General features: G+C 39.1%; 1 protein-coding gene across 2 annotated transcripts in view; it reads left to right on the top strand.

The window, feature by feature from the left end:
* Positions 1-14,623, top strand: part of Prkg2 (protein kinase cGMP-dependent 2) — an 89,858-nt gene that overhangs the window by 37,560 nt on the left and 37,675 nt on the right. The window contains exons 6-11 of one of the 2 annotated variants that reach the window (XM_059275242.1): positions 2,529-2,606; positions 4,420-4,514; positions 7,919-7,987; positions 10,701-10,799; positions 11,940-12,006; positions 13,867-14,003. In XM_059275242.1, coding sequence (XP_059131225.1) covers positions 2,529-2,606; positions 4,420-4,514; positions 7,919-7,987; positions 10,701-10,799; positions 11,940-12,006; positions 13,867-14,003 — 545 coding nt within the window. Of the gene's footprint in view, positions 1-2,528; positions 2,607-4,419; positions 4,515-7,918; positions 7,988-10,700; positions 10,800-11,939; positions 12,094-13,866; positions 14,004-14,623 lie in introns of both variants that reach the window. The other variant, XM_059275241.1, reaches the window with a different exon arrangement.

The raw sequence follows: 14,623 nt of genomic DNA, 5'->3' as shown, positions 1-14,623 counted from the left end.
GATTGGAGTGGGGATAAGAGATGTGGAGAACAGATCCTCAGACATAGGTGATCTGATAGGACACTGTAGCTTTACTGAAAGTCGGGTGTCTTAGGTACAGAGGGAAGAAGACATCTTGGGTTGTAAGGATATGGTCATACTTAAGGGTCACAGTTATTGCCACTGTAAAACAGAATTTCTGTATAGTGAAGACTTCTGAAAAATAGGAAGTGAGAAAAAAATGAAGAGCTGGGCTAAGGGAAGTGAGTGTAAAACCTCGTTGTTTGTGTAAAATGGAATTCGTCTCTTGTTCACAGAGCAGTCCAAAGGGCATGTTCTCAGTGAGGTCTACTCCGTCTTCCAGGAACAGAAATGAATGGCTACTTGGCCATTTCCATTTAGCAGGTGGTTTTCAAGGTTCTTCTAGGCCGTACAATTAAAGATGCGCACATGAAACGGTTTGTGGGCCTGGCTCAGAAGTGGGACTCATTGCCTTTGCCTGGTTCTTTAGAACATAAACCAGCTATGTGGCTTAAATTAATGGCAGATGTATCACATCCTTGGGTAGCCACATATGCCTGTGGAAGACTCTGAGAGCCAGTTTGCAGTCTGTTCACAGGCATGAACAGTCACCAGGTGCCTGGTATGTACCAAAAGTTGGACCACGCGTTTCATGAACACTTCTGCTTCATCCTCGGACATTGATTGTTAGGTGCAGTTGATGTGCAGTCTTACTTTGGGGAAGAGGAAATTGAGGTTCAGAGATGTGACAGTGAAACATATACCACTGTCCTTTCCCTTCATGCATCAATTATTCAATAAACACGTACTATGTTTAAGGTGTTCCCAGTATTTCAGAAAACATTGTCTTATGAGGATATGCAGAATTGTACCCCCAAATGCCCATGCCCCAACCCCTGGCTGGCTAGATGAGCTGAATGTATTTATAGAAGCCCTTGAAAGGAGCGAATCATTCTACTTTGTATTGGAAGTGGAAGTCAGCAAGACTCCATGCATAGGAATCCTACATGCCATGACTGATTCTAAGATGTCAGGGGTACCTGACTCCCCACTGATGGATAAGAAGGAAATGCCATCTCATCCCACAAATGAATTCAGTCAGCCATCACAATGAACTTAAAGCAGGTATCCCTGCCTTGAGGTTTCAGAATGGAATACAGTTCCTACTAACACCTCAGACTCAAACTCGAAAGACCTCAAGTAGAGAAATCCTAGCTGCTTGACTCTGTCCTTGGGCTTTCTGACTCACAGAAGCAGGACGCTAATCAAAGGGCGCTGCTTAAAGCCTCTAGGTTTGTGCTTGTTTGTTTTAGCATCTGCAGAAAACTAATGACTTTCTCTAGCTTTGAAGGTCAACGTTCTTAGTTGATGTATTCATTTAAAAGAAATTCCATGTAGAGCTGGGCTTTGAATCTGGTTCCTTTGGTTTCATGGTTCTTTCTAAGAGACATTGAAATGTCTTACTAAGTATATACATTGCTATAAAAAATTAAAGGTGTATTCATTGATATGAGGAGTAATATTCAGTCCATAAATATTTATTCTATTGTACTTTGATCATTTTGCCTAAATGATCAGGAGTATATTAAAAGGCAGACATTCTAAAGTAGTTTAGTTTAGACTTTAGTTTCTAGTCTAAAAGAAACAAATGAGTGGAATTATGTTGTCAATTTTGCCATTTTAAAAAATTAAACAAACCCATTTTGTTAGTATAAATAGTTAAGAAATCCATTTTAGTTCTCTGACTTGAGACAACATCAAATTAAGGCAACACGGGGTGATATCTGTCTGGATGTCCTAAGGTACCGGCTTGCTCCTGTGCTCTGATGAGTGGATACATTACTTTTCCCTGCTCAAGAATTCTCAAATCACACAGCTATGCGGGAAAGATAGAAAAATTAATACAAAAAAAGTGATCATTTGCAGTTCCATGAGGATACATCAACACTAAACCCAGAATTTGCACATGTATGTTCTGATGTCTCTGGGACCGTTTGTGTTGAGAGTTCTTTAGAAATAATGCCCCTGGCAGAGCTACCTGTTCTGTCTGCAGACTCCTTCTCGGTTTGCTCCCCAAAGAGTTAGATGTGAAGGATGCTCTTCCTTATACCCTTTAGGAGTATTTTTAAGTTATCATTCAATTATGCACTTTTTCTGATATGTGTAAAAGTTTTCTGAACCTTTGACCCGCTCTTCAGACAGTTACTAGACATTGCAGTTCAGCCAAAGGCGAGATCACACTGTATCCCTGGACGTTGTCTTGCTCTCTCTTCTCATCATATCTCTGCCCTCCTTAACTAAAATTGAATATTGAATGAGTGAAGTTTCTCAGTGAACAGATAAGAGCAAGCACACGTCTTCTTGCTGACCAGTAAAGCAACTAACTCTCCTTACTTTTGCCACAGTATTAATAGCAAGACAGCTTGCAGGCAATCCACACTCATTTAAAGACACAGAGAGTTCTTTCTATTCCTTCAGTTGTAGACCTTCACTTGATCTGATGTTCTGCTTATATCTCATCCCTATAGGAATACTATGACAAAGGTGATTACATCATCAGAGAAGGAGAGGAAGGAAGCACCTTTTTCATTTTGGCAAAAGGAAAGGTAAATGCTAAATAAAGCTTAAGTCATAAAGACTTCTGCTGTGATTGGTGTGCCATGGATGTAGCAGTGTTCTGCATTGCCATGGAAGAAGCCCCCTGACTGAAAGAGGGATGAGGTATCTCTGACAAAATCTCAGGTGTTCTCTATGAGGCTGCCTGGGTTTGGGGATGAGGGCACAGAACACTTGTGATGGACCACAGCAGACATAGTAGCTTGTCAGTAACTGCACACAGGTTACTCTATTTTCCATGGAAGCCTCACTGTGTGTGATGTCTATAATGGCTGGTTTATTTCTAGAGGCCCTTTTTAGGAATGAGTATGTGATTGTCAATCAGCCCAATGGTCCAAGAACAAGGCCGGAATAATGTCTTTATATGACAGACATGACCCACAGTTTAGGAGTATGAATTCAGCAAGTAAAGGTCTATTCTTCGAAAGAATTCTGGCTAATAAAGAAATTGCATTGTTATCGTTTTAAAATATTTATTCATTGTGACATTCATAAACATCAATCACAAACTCTAGCCATTGTGAAACAGTTATTAACATATTTAACTAGAATAAGTCTAGCTCAAATAGGGAATATTGTATGTTTCAGTTTCTGGGCCTCACTCTCCTTGCCTGTGCTTTGCTTTGAAATGGCCAGCCACCATTTTGCATTGTTTTAGAGGTCTATAAGATATAGCCTACCTATACAGAGACTTCAAATTGATACTAAAATGTATTCTTGATTAAGTTATCAACTCGGTTAGACTTTTGGAAGCAACAAAGGTCCCTATAGGACTCAGATTATCTGCTTTGAGGATCTCTCAAAAAGAATCACTGGGTTTACATTTTAAAAACTGACCTTTGGAGCCAGATGTGGTGGTTCGGGAATATTATCTTAAGTTGTGTTACTTTTGTTTGTGTTGTATTTGTTTAACTCTATGAAGCTATGTTACTGTGCCTGTCTAAAACACCTGATGGTTTAATAAGGAACTGAACAGCCAGTAGCAAGGCTGGAGAAAGGATAGGCGGGACTGGCAGGCAGAAAGAATTAATTGAAGGAGAAATCTGGGAGAAGAAGGAGAAAGAATGAGAGAGCAAGGAGAGGAGGACATCAGGGGCCAGCCAGCTAGCTACACAGCAATCCACAGAGTAAGAAACAAAGAAAGGTATGTATACAGGAATAGAGGAAGATAAAATCCCAGAGGCAAAAGATAAACAGGATAGTTTAAGTAAAGCTGGCTAGCAACAAGCCAAGCTAAGGCCAGACATTTATAAGTAATAATAATCCTCTGTGTGTGATTTATTTGGGAGCTGGATGGTGGATGCCCCAAAAGAGTAAAGAAAACAGCCAACAACACATGTGTTTGATCTCAGCACTTAGGAGGCAGAGGCAGGCAGATCTCTGAGTTTGGGGCTAGCCTGGTCTAAAGAGCAAGTTTCAGGACAGCTAGGGACACACCAGGAAACCCTGTCTCAAAAAAAAACCCACAAAAAAAAAAATTGAAAAAAAACAAATTTAATCTTTGAAAGGTGATTTGGATGGAGAATTCTCCTGTTACACAGGGTTGTCTAACGCCTGCCTTAACAAGAGCAGAGTGGTGCAGTGGATTACAGTAGCAGTGTAAGGACTGAGAAGGTGTAAGGACTGTAACAGTGTGACCACTGTAACAGTAGAAGGACTGTAGCTGCATGAGGACTGTAACAGTGATGCAGCCTCTGATGCAGCCTCCTCTTTCAGATGGTTCTGCAGAGTTTATCCGATGGGTGTGTGCTCAGATCCCTCATTTACTCTGACCTCTCTTTTGAATTGTTTCACTTTGTTTAGGTGAAAGTCACACAGAGCACAGAAGGCCACGACCAGCCACAGTTGATTAAAACCCTGCAGAAGGGGGAGTACTTTGGAGAAAAAGCTCTGATCAGGTGAGTCCGTGGATTTACACAGTGCTCAGAAAAAAGACTTGGACTGTTTCCCATGTCAAAACACTAATTTTGCCCAGAAAATAATTGGAATGTTGCCATGGTTTGGAATATTATCCTACTCAAAAAAATTTTTTTTTAATTTAAATGTGAAGAGAGCTGGCAGGATGGGTCAGTAGGCAGAGGCACTTGCCACCAAATCTAATGACAACTGACTCCCCCAGATTGTCCTCTGACCTCCATATGTGTGTCATGCCATGCAAACACACACGTACAGACACACATCAACACAGAATTGTAGCATGACTCTTAAAGATCTTATTAATAAAAAAAAACCTGAGGCCAGGTATTGGGGTGAATGCTGGAAGATCAGAGAAGCAGAACAAGCCACAGCCACCTCGCCTCAACAGTTCCTCAGCTGATCCTGTTTCCTCAGACTGGAAGCCTCTGAGTCCTCATCCAAAATGAATCTCAGCTGAACTGTTGTTCAAAAGCCTCAAAGCTCAACCAGCCTAGTTCCTGGTCTTCACGCCTTATTTACCTTTCTGATTTCTGCCCTCACTCCCTGGGATTAAAGGCATGAGTCACCAAGCCTGGCTGTTTCCAATGTGGCCTTGAACTCACAGAGATCCAGGTGGATCTCTGCCTCCAGAAGGCTAGGATTAAAGGTGTGAGTGCCACCATTTTCTGGCCTCTATGTCTGTCTAGTGGCTGTTCTGTTCTCTGACCCCAGATAAGTTTATTAGGGTGCACAATATTTTGGAGAACACAATAGCCACCACACAGAATAAATAAGTATAATAAAATTTAAAAATCACAGCTTTTCATACTCTGGGTATCTTTACAGCATCATGTCAAAAATAACCTATTTTTAGAAAAATTTTGTGAGCTCAATTTACAAGTTTTAGCATCAGCTCAATATAATGCATTTGAAATTTCTGTGACCTTTCTACCTTTTGAAGTATAAGTTTATTTACTATTGACCTAAATTATGGAAATGCGTTTTTAAAAGCTAGTAAGTGGCTCAAGGGACAAATTGTACTTCCACAAACAAACAAACAAACAAATAAACAAACCCCATATCTTGAGAAATTCATTTTCCTAAATAGAAATAGTTTCATAAAATAGCAAATAGAGTTCAGAAAAAGACACATTTTTGGAGTTACATATATTTTTAAGTGAATAATGTGGAATTATTTAGGAAATCACTTAGGTTTTATATTACCAGCAAATGGTTTTATTTCCAGTTTGTGTTTGAAGAAAGGAGTTATTTCTGCCCTTTTATCGTTTTCTTAACTTTCACCTATGAAGCTCCAGGTTTGCTGATTTGTATGACAGGCTGCATAATTATAGCGCCAAGACAAAGTGCTCCGAAATTACCCAAAGACGTATTTGATTATCTAAAATTCATACATCTTTTATTTTTCAAAGCAAGCCCAAGTACTAAAACACAATACATTGGGCTTCAGCTATTATGTAAGAAATTTCAAAGTAGAATTTAAAGACGAGCTGAGTTTTTCTTTCTTATTACCCAGCTGGTAATGAACTCATTTTAATAATAAGGAAATTATCTTTTTTTTACACTATCATAATTACCTAAGACTTCTATGTATTTGTTCTTGATATTGGCAGGTTATTTTCTACCCATTTTCAAGCAAAACAAATAAACCTTGAAGATTGACAGGACCCTATAATGCAGGACAGATATTGAGCAGCTCTTGAGAACCCATGTGCTATCTGGTTTTGCAGGACCTGAAGGAATTTGTGCTGTCTGTTGCGGCTAGCCAAGTGTAGTTCTTTTCCTATAGGAAATATGAAAATTTATGTTTAACATAGACAACCAACTCCCCAAAGCTTCTGAAAGCACAAAGATAAAATGAATAGGAAGGAAATATTAATACAAATGTTTCTCCTTTTTTTGCACATTTTTATGATCCTGTTTTTTAGGGCTGCTGACTGTGGCTCAGTCTTGTTTCTATTTTATATGTTTTCAAAATGACATTAAATAGTCTCAGGGGTCCTTTCAGAATTTTATTTATAAAAATAAATCCATGGCACTTAACATACAGTTACTTTGAATGCACATGTGGGAAACTGTGGTGGTTATGGGGTGTGCAAGGAATGATCTTTGTGACATGATAAAGTGGACATGTAAGGTAAAAACCTCAATTATTCCCTTGCTCTGAGCACGTAACCCAAGGTCGTGTCTGTGTCCATGTCCTCTCTTCCCATTTCTGCTCTGCTCATACCTCCACCTCTGCCTCTGCCTCTGCCTCAGCCTCTGCTTTTAATTGCATGTATATGATCCAAAGCTGTCCTGCCTCTGACTAAAAGATCCCAAGGCTCAGTTATTTTCACAGATACCCCCAGCAGGAATCCTACAAACTGAGGACAGAATGTAAACTGCATAAAGTGGTCCTTGGATGTCATCTAGAAAGAAAGGGGTTTCTGGGGCCTACAAGAGATGGGCTGCCTGAGTCTTTTCTGTCCTATCACTAAGAAGATGTGAAGGAATCTACACGACTGCTATTGTTGATGAAATTGTCCAGAGCTGTCCTGTGATGACTGCATTTCATTGGCACTCCTGGGTTACTCTATGTGAATCTCTGAGCACTGGACGCTATGAGGATGTGCCTTTATTTAGTGTCTAATTCATGACTAGTAGAAAGAGAAAATTAACATGTAAGTCAAGGTCACTGAGGAAATGACCCATCACTCTTGACTTAGACAATTCACTACCTTCAGCTCATATATAATGACTCATTATACCTAAGACAGCCATGGTAAAAATCTCCATTGCATTACACACAAGGAAGTTAGCAGTGCTAATTACACTATGATTTTTCATCAACTATAACACAGATACTAATTTCAGAGATTTTACTGAGAAAAAAAATATCCATTTTACATCCTACCTACATGGCCTGGAAGTGTTTCATTAGTCAGCTAATCTGCTGAAATGGCTCTCTACACACGTGCCTGGATTCCATTCGAACTGATTTACTATATGATATTCACTCGATCATTTCCCGGGACATTTCTCTGGTCAGTTGGTTTCTGTGTGCTGCCTCCTTGTTCATTAGTAATTCTTCTTTGATGGGGGAGAGTTATTGTATTCTGGCTGTGAAAAAACACACAATGAAACTCCACATCACAGTTGGTGATTCTTCTGTGCTCCCTGTACAATTACCTTTCCTGAATCCTTTGTGGACATAACCTTTATTGGGACACATTTCAAATCCATTTGTAAAGGGTTGAATATAAAGTACAACAGTATTTGAAAACACTGTTGTCTTTGGATGGTTTAGCTGGTGGCTGTGAATTCACGTAAAATTGTAGGTTCCCTCACAAAACAGACTTTTAGTTTCTAATAGTGGTAAAAGCTGACTTCTCTCCTTCATCTGCAGTGATGACGTCAGATCAGCCAATATAATTGCTGAAGAAAATGATGTCGCGTGCCTCGTGATAGACCGAGAGTGAGTATTCTGATGTTGGAGAATGCAGGCACCTGCTACTTCAAAGACTTGGCTTCTGTTACTCCGATCCCTCTGTTTTCGCATTCGCGTTCATCACCACTTGGAAATGCTGGTCAATGCTCAGCTGCAAGTGCATTCTATTAAAATTCATGAGCAGGAACTGGGCCTTCTGATCAGAATCCATCTCTGTGGTGGCAGATGATGGCAGACTAAATATTTTGTGTGCAAAGTTGATACATAATTATCAGCAATGGACTGATTTAAATTCTGTGTCTTTCAGGGAAATCAGTTTGTTAGTGCTTTCATGGATTTATTTATGTGTCTGTGGGTATGCCATGAGTGTGAGTATCCAAGGAGACTAGAAGAGAGCTTCAGATCCCCGGAGCTGGAATTAGAGGGTGTTAGGATCCACTTGACGTGGGTTCTGGGAACCAAATATGAGTCCTCTTCAAGAGCAGCAACTGTTGAGCCTTCTCCCCAGCCCAGAATCTTCCTGTGAAGTATAAAATAGTCATTTAACTAGTTGTCATTCCAGAGAGGCACGACCATCTCTAGTAATTTTTAATGATATGCATCAATATTGATATCAATATGATATCAATATTGATATTATTCTTGGGTTACTTTTTAAAAATAAGACTCACTTTTTATCCCTCCCCTACTTCAAAGCCCATTTTAACCTGGCCCTTTGGACCTCTCATTAGTCAGTTAAATAGTTGCTGGTTATGTCATCAATCTAAAGAATACAATTCACATAAACCAAAACTGATGTTTGACTATGTAAAGCCACGGTGTCATCAAAGAGTAAGACGTGCTCCTATGACATAGAAACAACATCAGTAAAATGGCAAGGCATAACAGTGGAATATAGTCACTGGCTGATTGATGATAGCATTTGCTGAGCATAGAACCCACAGATGGGAAACACTGGAAAGATTATTAGAACACCAGGAAAATACTTTTTATCACGAAAATTTTCAAACATTGAAAAACAGAATAATACTGTAAACTTCATAATGCAAGTTCATTAGTTACCAACGCATTTCTAATCTACAACCCACTCCACAGATCCATGCCCTCTTTATAGTACTTTCAAGGAAATTTACAATATACAATTATTTTGTCTATAGAATTCTATACTGTCTCCAAAAGAAAAATACCATGCGTAAACCACACAATCCTAATGTTAAGATATCTAGAAAGCTAACTGTAATTCTAATACCCCTCTAAGCTATTCTAATTATTCCTACAGATAAGACACGTGTAAAGGTCTTCTCCCAGCAATGCCCTGTATGACTGAACAGGGGCTGCTGTCCAGGTTCCCTGAGTCATTTCCCCATTCTGCCAACCATGCCACAAGGCTCCCAAAGCACCTGCTCAGAAAGAGTGGCAGTCATGGTTCTGTGAGGTGGAAAAGGCTTTCTTCCATTTATAATCGATGGAATGATCCTTAAAGCGGGACTTTTCTAAGCAAAGAGAAAGTATAGAAGTCACTCTAGGGGAAGTAAAACTGCAGAGGCTGAGGAAATGCAAAGCATGTTTAGATAGAAGCAGTCCATGGATGATGGCTGCTGGATAGAAAATATGTTAGCTCAATATCGTCCCACGAGGAAATTTGTTTTTTTTATGAGTTTCTTAAAAATATGTGCATGTGCTGAATAGCAGCTGTGGTATAATTGCTCCAGAAGCCAGGACAAAATATATGAGAGAGAGAGAGAAGAGTGAACTTCATCTGTAATCACGTATATCAGATGATGTCACTCAGAATCCATGAAAAAAATGCAATAATTTTATGTACTTTACAAATTATTTGTAGGCTTATAATTTAAATGTTTAATTTACGTGCATATTGGATTGAGAATATCCACCTGACACAATGACAAATGAAACATTATATGAATTAGAGGTGAGAAAGATGAACTATCAGATACAAGTGGGTTGACCTACAACTTAGATTTCTGGGACTACTGGGGTTATGTATCTGTGAGTGGCATCTCATTTTACTCTGGAAATTATTTCAGTTTTGTTGATAAATGAAATGATGACTCTAGTTATGACTTACAGAATAGATTAAGGTCCTACAGCAATAGCACCATTCATGACACTCTGTATCATCATATTGATACAGTTTAATTGATTTAACACCTATCCTACTAACTACTGTAAGCCTCAGGAACACAGAAGCATGTCATTTGTCCATTGTGACTACAGAGCCAGCATCTGGCATAGTCCTTGGCGTATGAAAAATGCTCACCAGAAGGTGGCTTGACAAAAGGGTATCGTAATTACTCTAAAATAGAGAGACAGAAACTATAGATCCTTATTTCTTCTTCCCCATTTCACAATTTTAAACAAACTCTTTTGATTATAGTGCAAGAAGAATATAGTTGAGTTACTTTCTTATTTTGAAATTGTGAGGAAATGTGAAATAACTGTAAGGTAATATAAAAAAAAAAAAAGGGGAGGAGGCAGAGAGAGTCATGTCTCCGAGGCTTGCTGGCCAGCCATCCTAGTCTAATTAACAGTCTCCAAGCCAGTGTGAGACCCTGTCCTAAGAGAAGGTGGACGGACAGCCGGACAGCTCCCGAGTGATAACACTCCACACACATGCATATTCCCCCATGTGAACTTAGAAACACAGAGAAATGGGAACAAAGAGTGTCAAATTGCCTGAATACTTTCACAACAGAGCATTTTGTTTTATGTTATGTAGAACATTCAACCAAACTGTTGGGACATTTGAGGAACTCCAAAAATACCTTGAGGGGTATGTGGCCAATCTGAACCGTGATGATGAGAAAAGACACGCAAAGTAAGTGACACAGGGTTTTCTCTGCCAGCAGCGACAGGTGCAGGTGGAAGTTGTGATTCCTGCAGAGTGACTCTCCATGTGCCCTAGCTAGAACATTCTAGGGACACCATTTCAACTCCAAAATGGAGAGTTTTTAAGCCTCTCAGGAAGCCTTTGAGTATTGAGTATGAATCTGAGAGGGAAATTTCCTGATAAAGGGAACACTCTAGAATGCTGACTTAGTTCAAAAGGACGTGGTTATATGTGAAGAGCGGGGTTATAGTTTGAAGTTTTTGAAAATTTCCAAGGATGTGTTTGTGAGTAGGACGGGGTTGAGTAGATCACTCCAAATCTAGTAATAGTGATTGATTTTTTTATCTATAGAGAAATTTTGTTAAATTACAATTACTTGATAAAACATTTAAATTGTATTTGTAATATTAACCCCAGGCCTTTAGACATCACAAGTGAAAGCTGAAGCTTACGTTTATGAGACAGGCTTCTAGAGGTACACTCAACTTTTCTAGAAAGACTGAATTTTGAGTTAAAGTATTCATTCAGTACTTATTTTTTTCTTCAAGATATGCATTTGCAATTTTTTTGGTACCTACAGCCTCTTACAGTAATAGTTTATCTATATATAAATCAGAACAGTAAGTTTTAATTCAAAGACAAAACTTGTATTTGATAAACAGCAATGCTTAGAAGTAAAATGTATTTTCATGTTTCATATAGCAGTTATTCTGCATAAGGCATGAAAAGCTTTGTTGACCAACAGCAGAAATTCTTAGTGTGGTCTTCTGTGAATGACAAAGGAAGTGAGTGGTTTTGTTCTCTTCCACTGACTCCCTTCCTGGGTTATTTATTGACAGCTTTTTTTGAGGTGTGCTTCAAATGCTACAAATCCCCCATTTTACTTCTCACTGAATGTGTTTGACTTTTGTCTAGTCCTTACGTGTGATGTGTCCTAGATTCTATTACTCTTGTCCCAGATATGACCAGACGCATCCCTGTCAAGGTTGAGATAGTCTTTTTTTTTTTTTTTTCACTGATAGGCAGTGTTCCAGGTAGAAATGAGCCCCGGGAGAATAGAATTTGTGAATGGCAGGGTAGCAGCATGGCTCAGGGTGTGTGTATGTGATGTCTCACTTCTTTCTTCAGGCGCTCTATGTCTAACTGGAAGTTGTCCAAAGCCCTTTCTCTGGAGATGATTCAGCTGAAAGAGAAGGTGGCCAGATTCTCCTCAACCTCCCCATTCCAGAACCTTGAGATTATCGCAACACTGGGCGTTGGTGGGTTCGGAAGAGTGGAGCTTGTAAGGGGTTTACGTTTCAAGCATCTGAGCGAAGTGTTTTGACTTTTTTGTTTTGTTTTGTTTTGTTTTGTTTTGTTTTCCAGCTTGTGCTGGAAGAATATGAGTTATCGTTGCTATCTTAAAGTGTTCTAAACTGAAGGAAGTAAATGTTTCAGTCGATTTGTGCTTGCAAATAGTAATTAGATGTCCTGTCAGTTTTCCTACATCACATCCTGTGATGAATTTTTTTTTGATAGTAATCATTGGAGAATGTACCAAGTAAGCATTCTGAAAGATTATGAAATGTAGAAAATGTATTTCCTAGCAACAAATTACGTGTATAGAGATGTGTGCAATCATAACACATTATTTCTCTACACCAAAGGAAAGGAAAATGTGGCCCCAGAAATACCATAGATGGAATCCTCAATGTTATAGTCATATTCCTTAAGCAACCCTACCTCTGTGTCTGCTGTTGGCTCTCATTACCCTGTTTTGGGGTTTTGTAAAATTTTCCATCAGAGAAAAAGGAACGGAGATGAGAAGGCTGTGTGAAGAGCAGCCTTTCTGCAGTCCTCAACAAGACAGCTGGGAGCTCTAGCCTGATTTCCGTTATCTTCCACATCACCCCCTGTCTGGGCTTAATGATCAGCTCCCAAGAAATAGCACAAGTCCTGCGTCAGATCAAGTGTTCTGAGGGAACTGTGGGATGGAAATCTGTGCTCATAATGGGTGCAGATGGCTCTGAGCCCGTGGCAATTCCCAAGCCCTTCTTTGCCCAGCCAATTTTTCACAATTCACTGTACAGTACCTCCAGGAGCTATGTCAATGCTTTTGTCTGCAGGAAGGCTGGGCATGAACAGCCATGCAATGCTGCTACAATACTGTTCAAACTTATTCTAGACCTCATCTCTGATAGTTGAAGGGAAAACACTTTCCTAACAGGGTGAAGAATATTTGCAAAGTGACTTATGCTGTATGCAGATATTCTTCTGAACTGGTATTTTCTGCCAAAAACGCAGCTAAAGGGTTGAATTAACAATGCCAAGATCTGCTTTCTTAGATAGTAATTACTGGAAGCAGTAATTTCCCCACTTATTTAAATTCTATAGACATTACCAGTGGTAAATACAATCAAAATATGGGGTGAAGTCATTTCCATCTACTAAGCAGTTGTAGTCTTGCTTGTCTGCTTATGCATTTTTATAATAACTGTCAGAAAAAAATCTAGTTGTTTTGATCTTGATTTTCTCTTAAGAAAGAGTTCTGAGTTTTGCACACAGGGGAGGCCCTCTCTTAGTGTTCCATACTGATTTCTACTGTGATGGACATGTGTTTCTATGCTTCTATCACCTGGTGTACCTTTTGAGCTTTGGAAATGTGCCTAATACAATCAAGGAAATGAATTTCTACTTTTAATCAATTTAAACTAAAATGACCTCATGCGATTTTTAGGCTGCCCACAGATGTAGAAGTTGATATGAGTTTCTTTGAAAATTAGAGGTGAATATCAAGAAATATCATGTTACACAACCAAAACTGTAAAAATTTCTCCCAATGAAATTTAACGAGATTTTTTTCTTATTTCAGTACAAAATTTTTAGAAAAAGGTTACATGAAATATTTTGAAAATGATTGGAAGTGTGTAAAGCTATATAGAAATCAGTTCTAGAGGGATAAGTGGTTAAAAGCTTATATTCTCTTTAAGTGTAAAAGTTTAACTCTCATTAATTAATGTTATATTGTACATTGTTGTGATACATTAATTATGAGGGTCTTTCATCTCTCACTTAGGTTAAAGTTAAAAATGAGAATGTTGCTTTTGCTATGAAGTGCATAAGGAAGAAGCACATTGTTGACACTAAGCAGCAAGAACACGTCTACTCAGAAAAGAGGATCCTGGAGGAGCTCTGTTCTCCCTTCATTGTTAAGTAAGTGAGCGGTTGCCATTCGGGAAGCACTACTCAGAATTCTCCTAGGAGATCCCGGGTAGGAATTTCCAATCACTTTCATTCTAGGGAAACCTTGTGTGTGTGTGTGTGTGTGTGTGTGTGTGTGTGTGTGTGTGTGTGTGTGTGTGTGTGTGTGTATGGTGGCTATTACGGACTAGTTGGAGCTAATTATTTTATCCATTGCTAATGTAGAATCTGGGAAGAAGGAAACAAGAACCCACAAGCTGGTGTGATGTTAAACTTCTGCAGGGAGGGGCATTTGGGTACACACAGTTACCAAAGTACAAAGCTACAAAGTGATCAGTAGTTACTCTGTTTTTCTCCATACTTGTTATCAGCTTGGAGGAAGTACTATCGAGGCCACACCCTCTTCATCCTTATGTGTATTCATAAGCTACTGACACAAGCCAGTTTAAATTTTCATTTACTTTTTAATGACCCCCTAAGTGTAGTTTTGGTGATTTCTGATGATGTGCAGCCATCGGAAAGACCAAATGCCTTGAGAGAATCCTCCTACCTATCTATACTCCCAGACTCATTTTTTGCTGTTAAAAAAACAAGACTGATCCCAGGCAATGCTGACATATTCATTCAATTAT

Source organism: Peromyscus eremicus, chromosome 10 (assembly GCF_949786415.1).
Source record: "Peromyscus eremicus chromosome 10, PerEre_H2_v1, whole genome shotgun sequence".
NCBI lineage: Eukaryota > Metazoa > Chordata > Mammalia > Rodentia > Cricetidae > Peromyscus > Peromyscus eremicus.
This window is presented reverse-complemented; position numbering and strand designations above follow the sequence as displayed.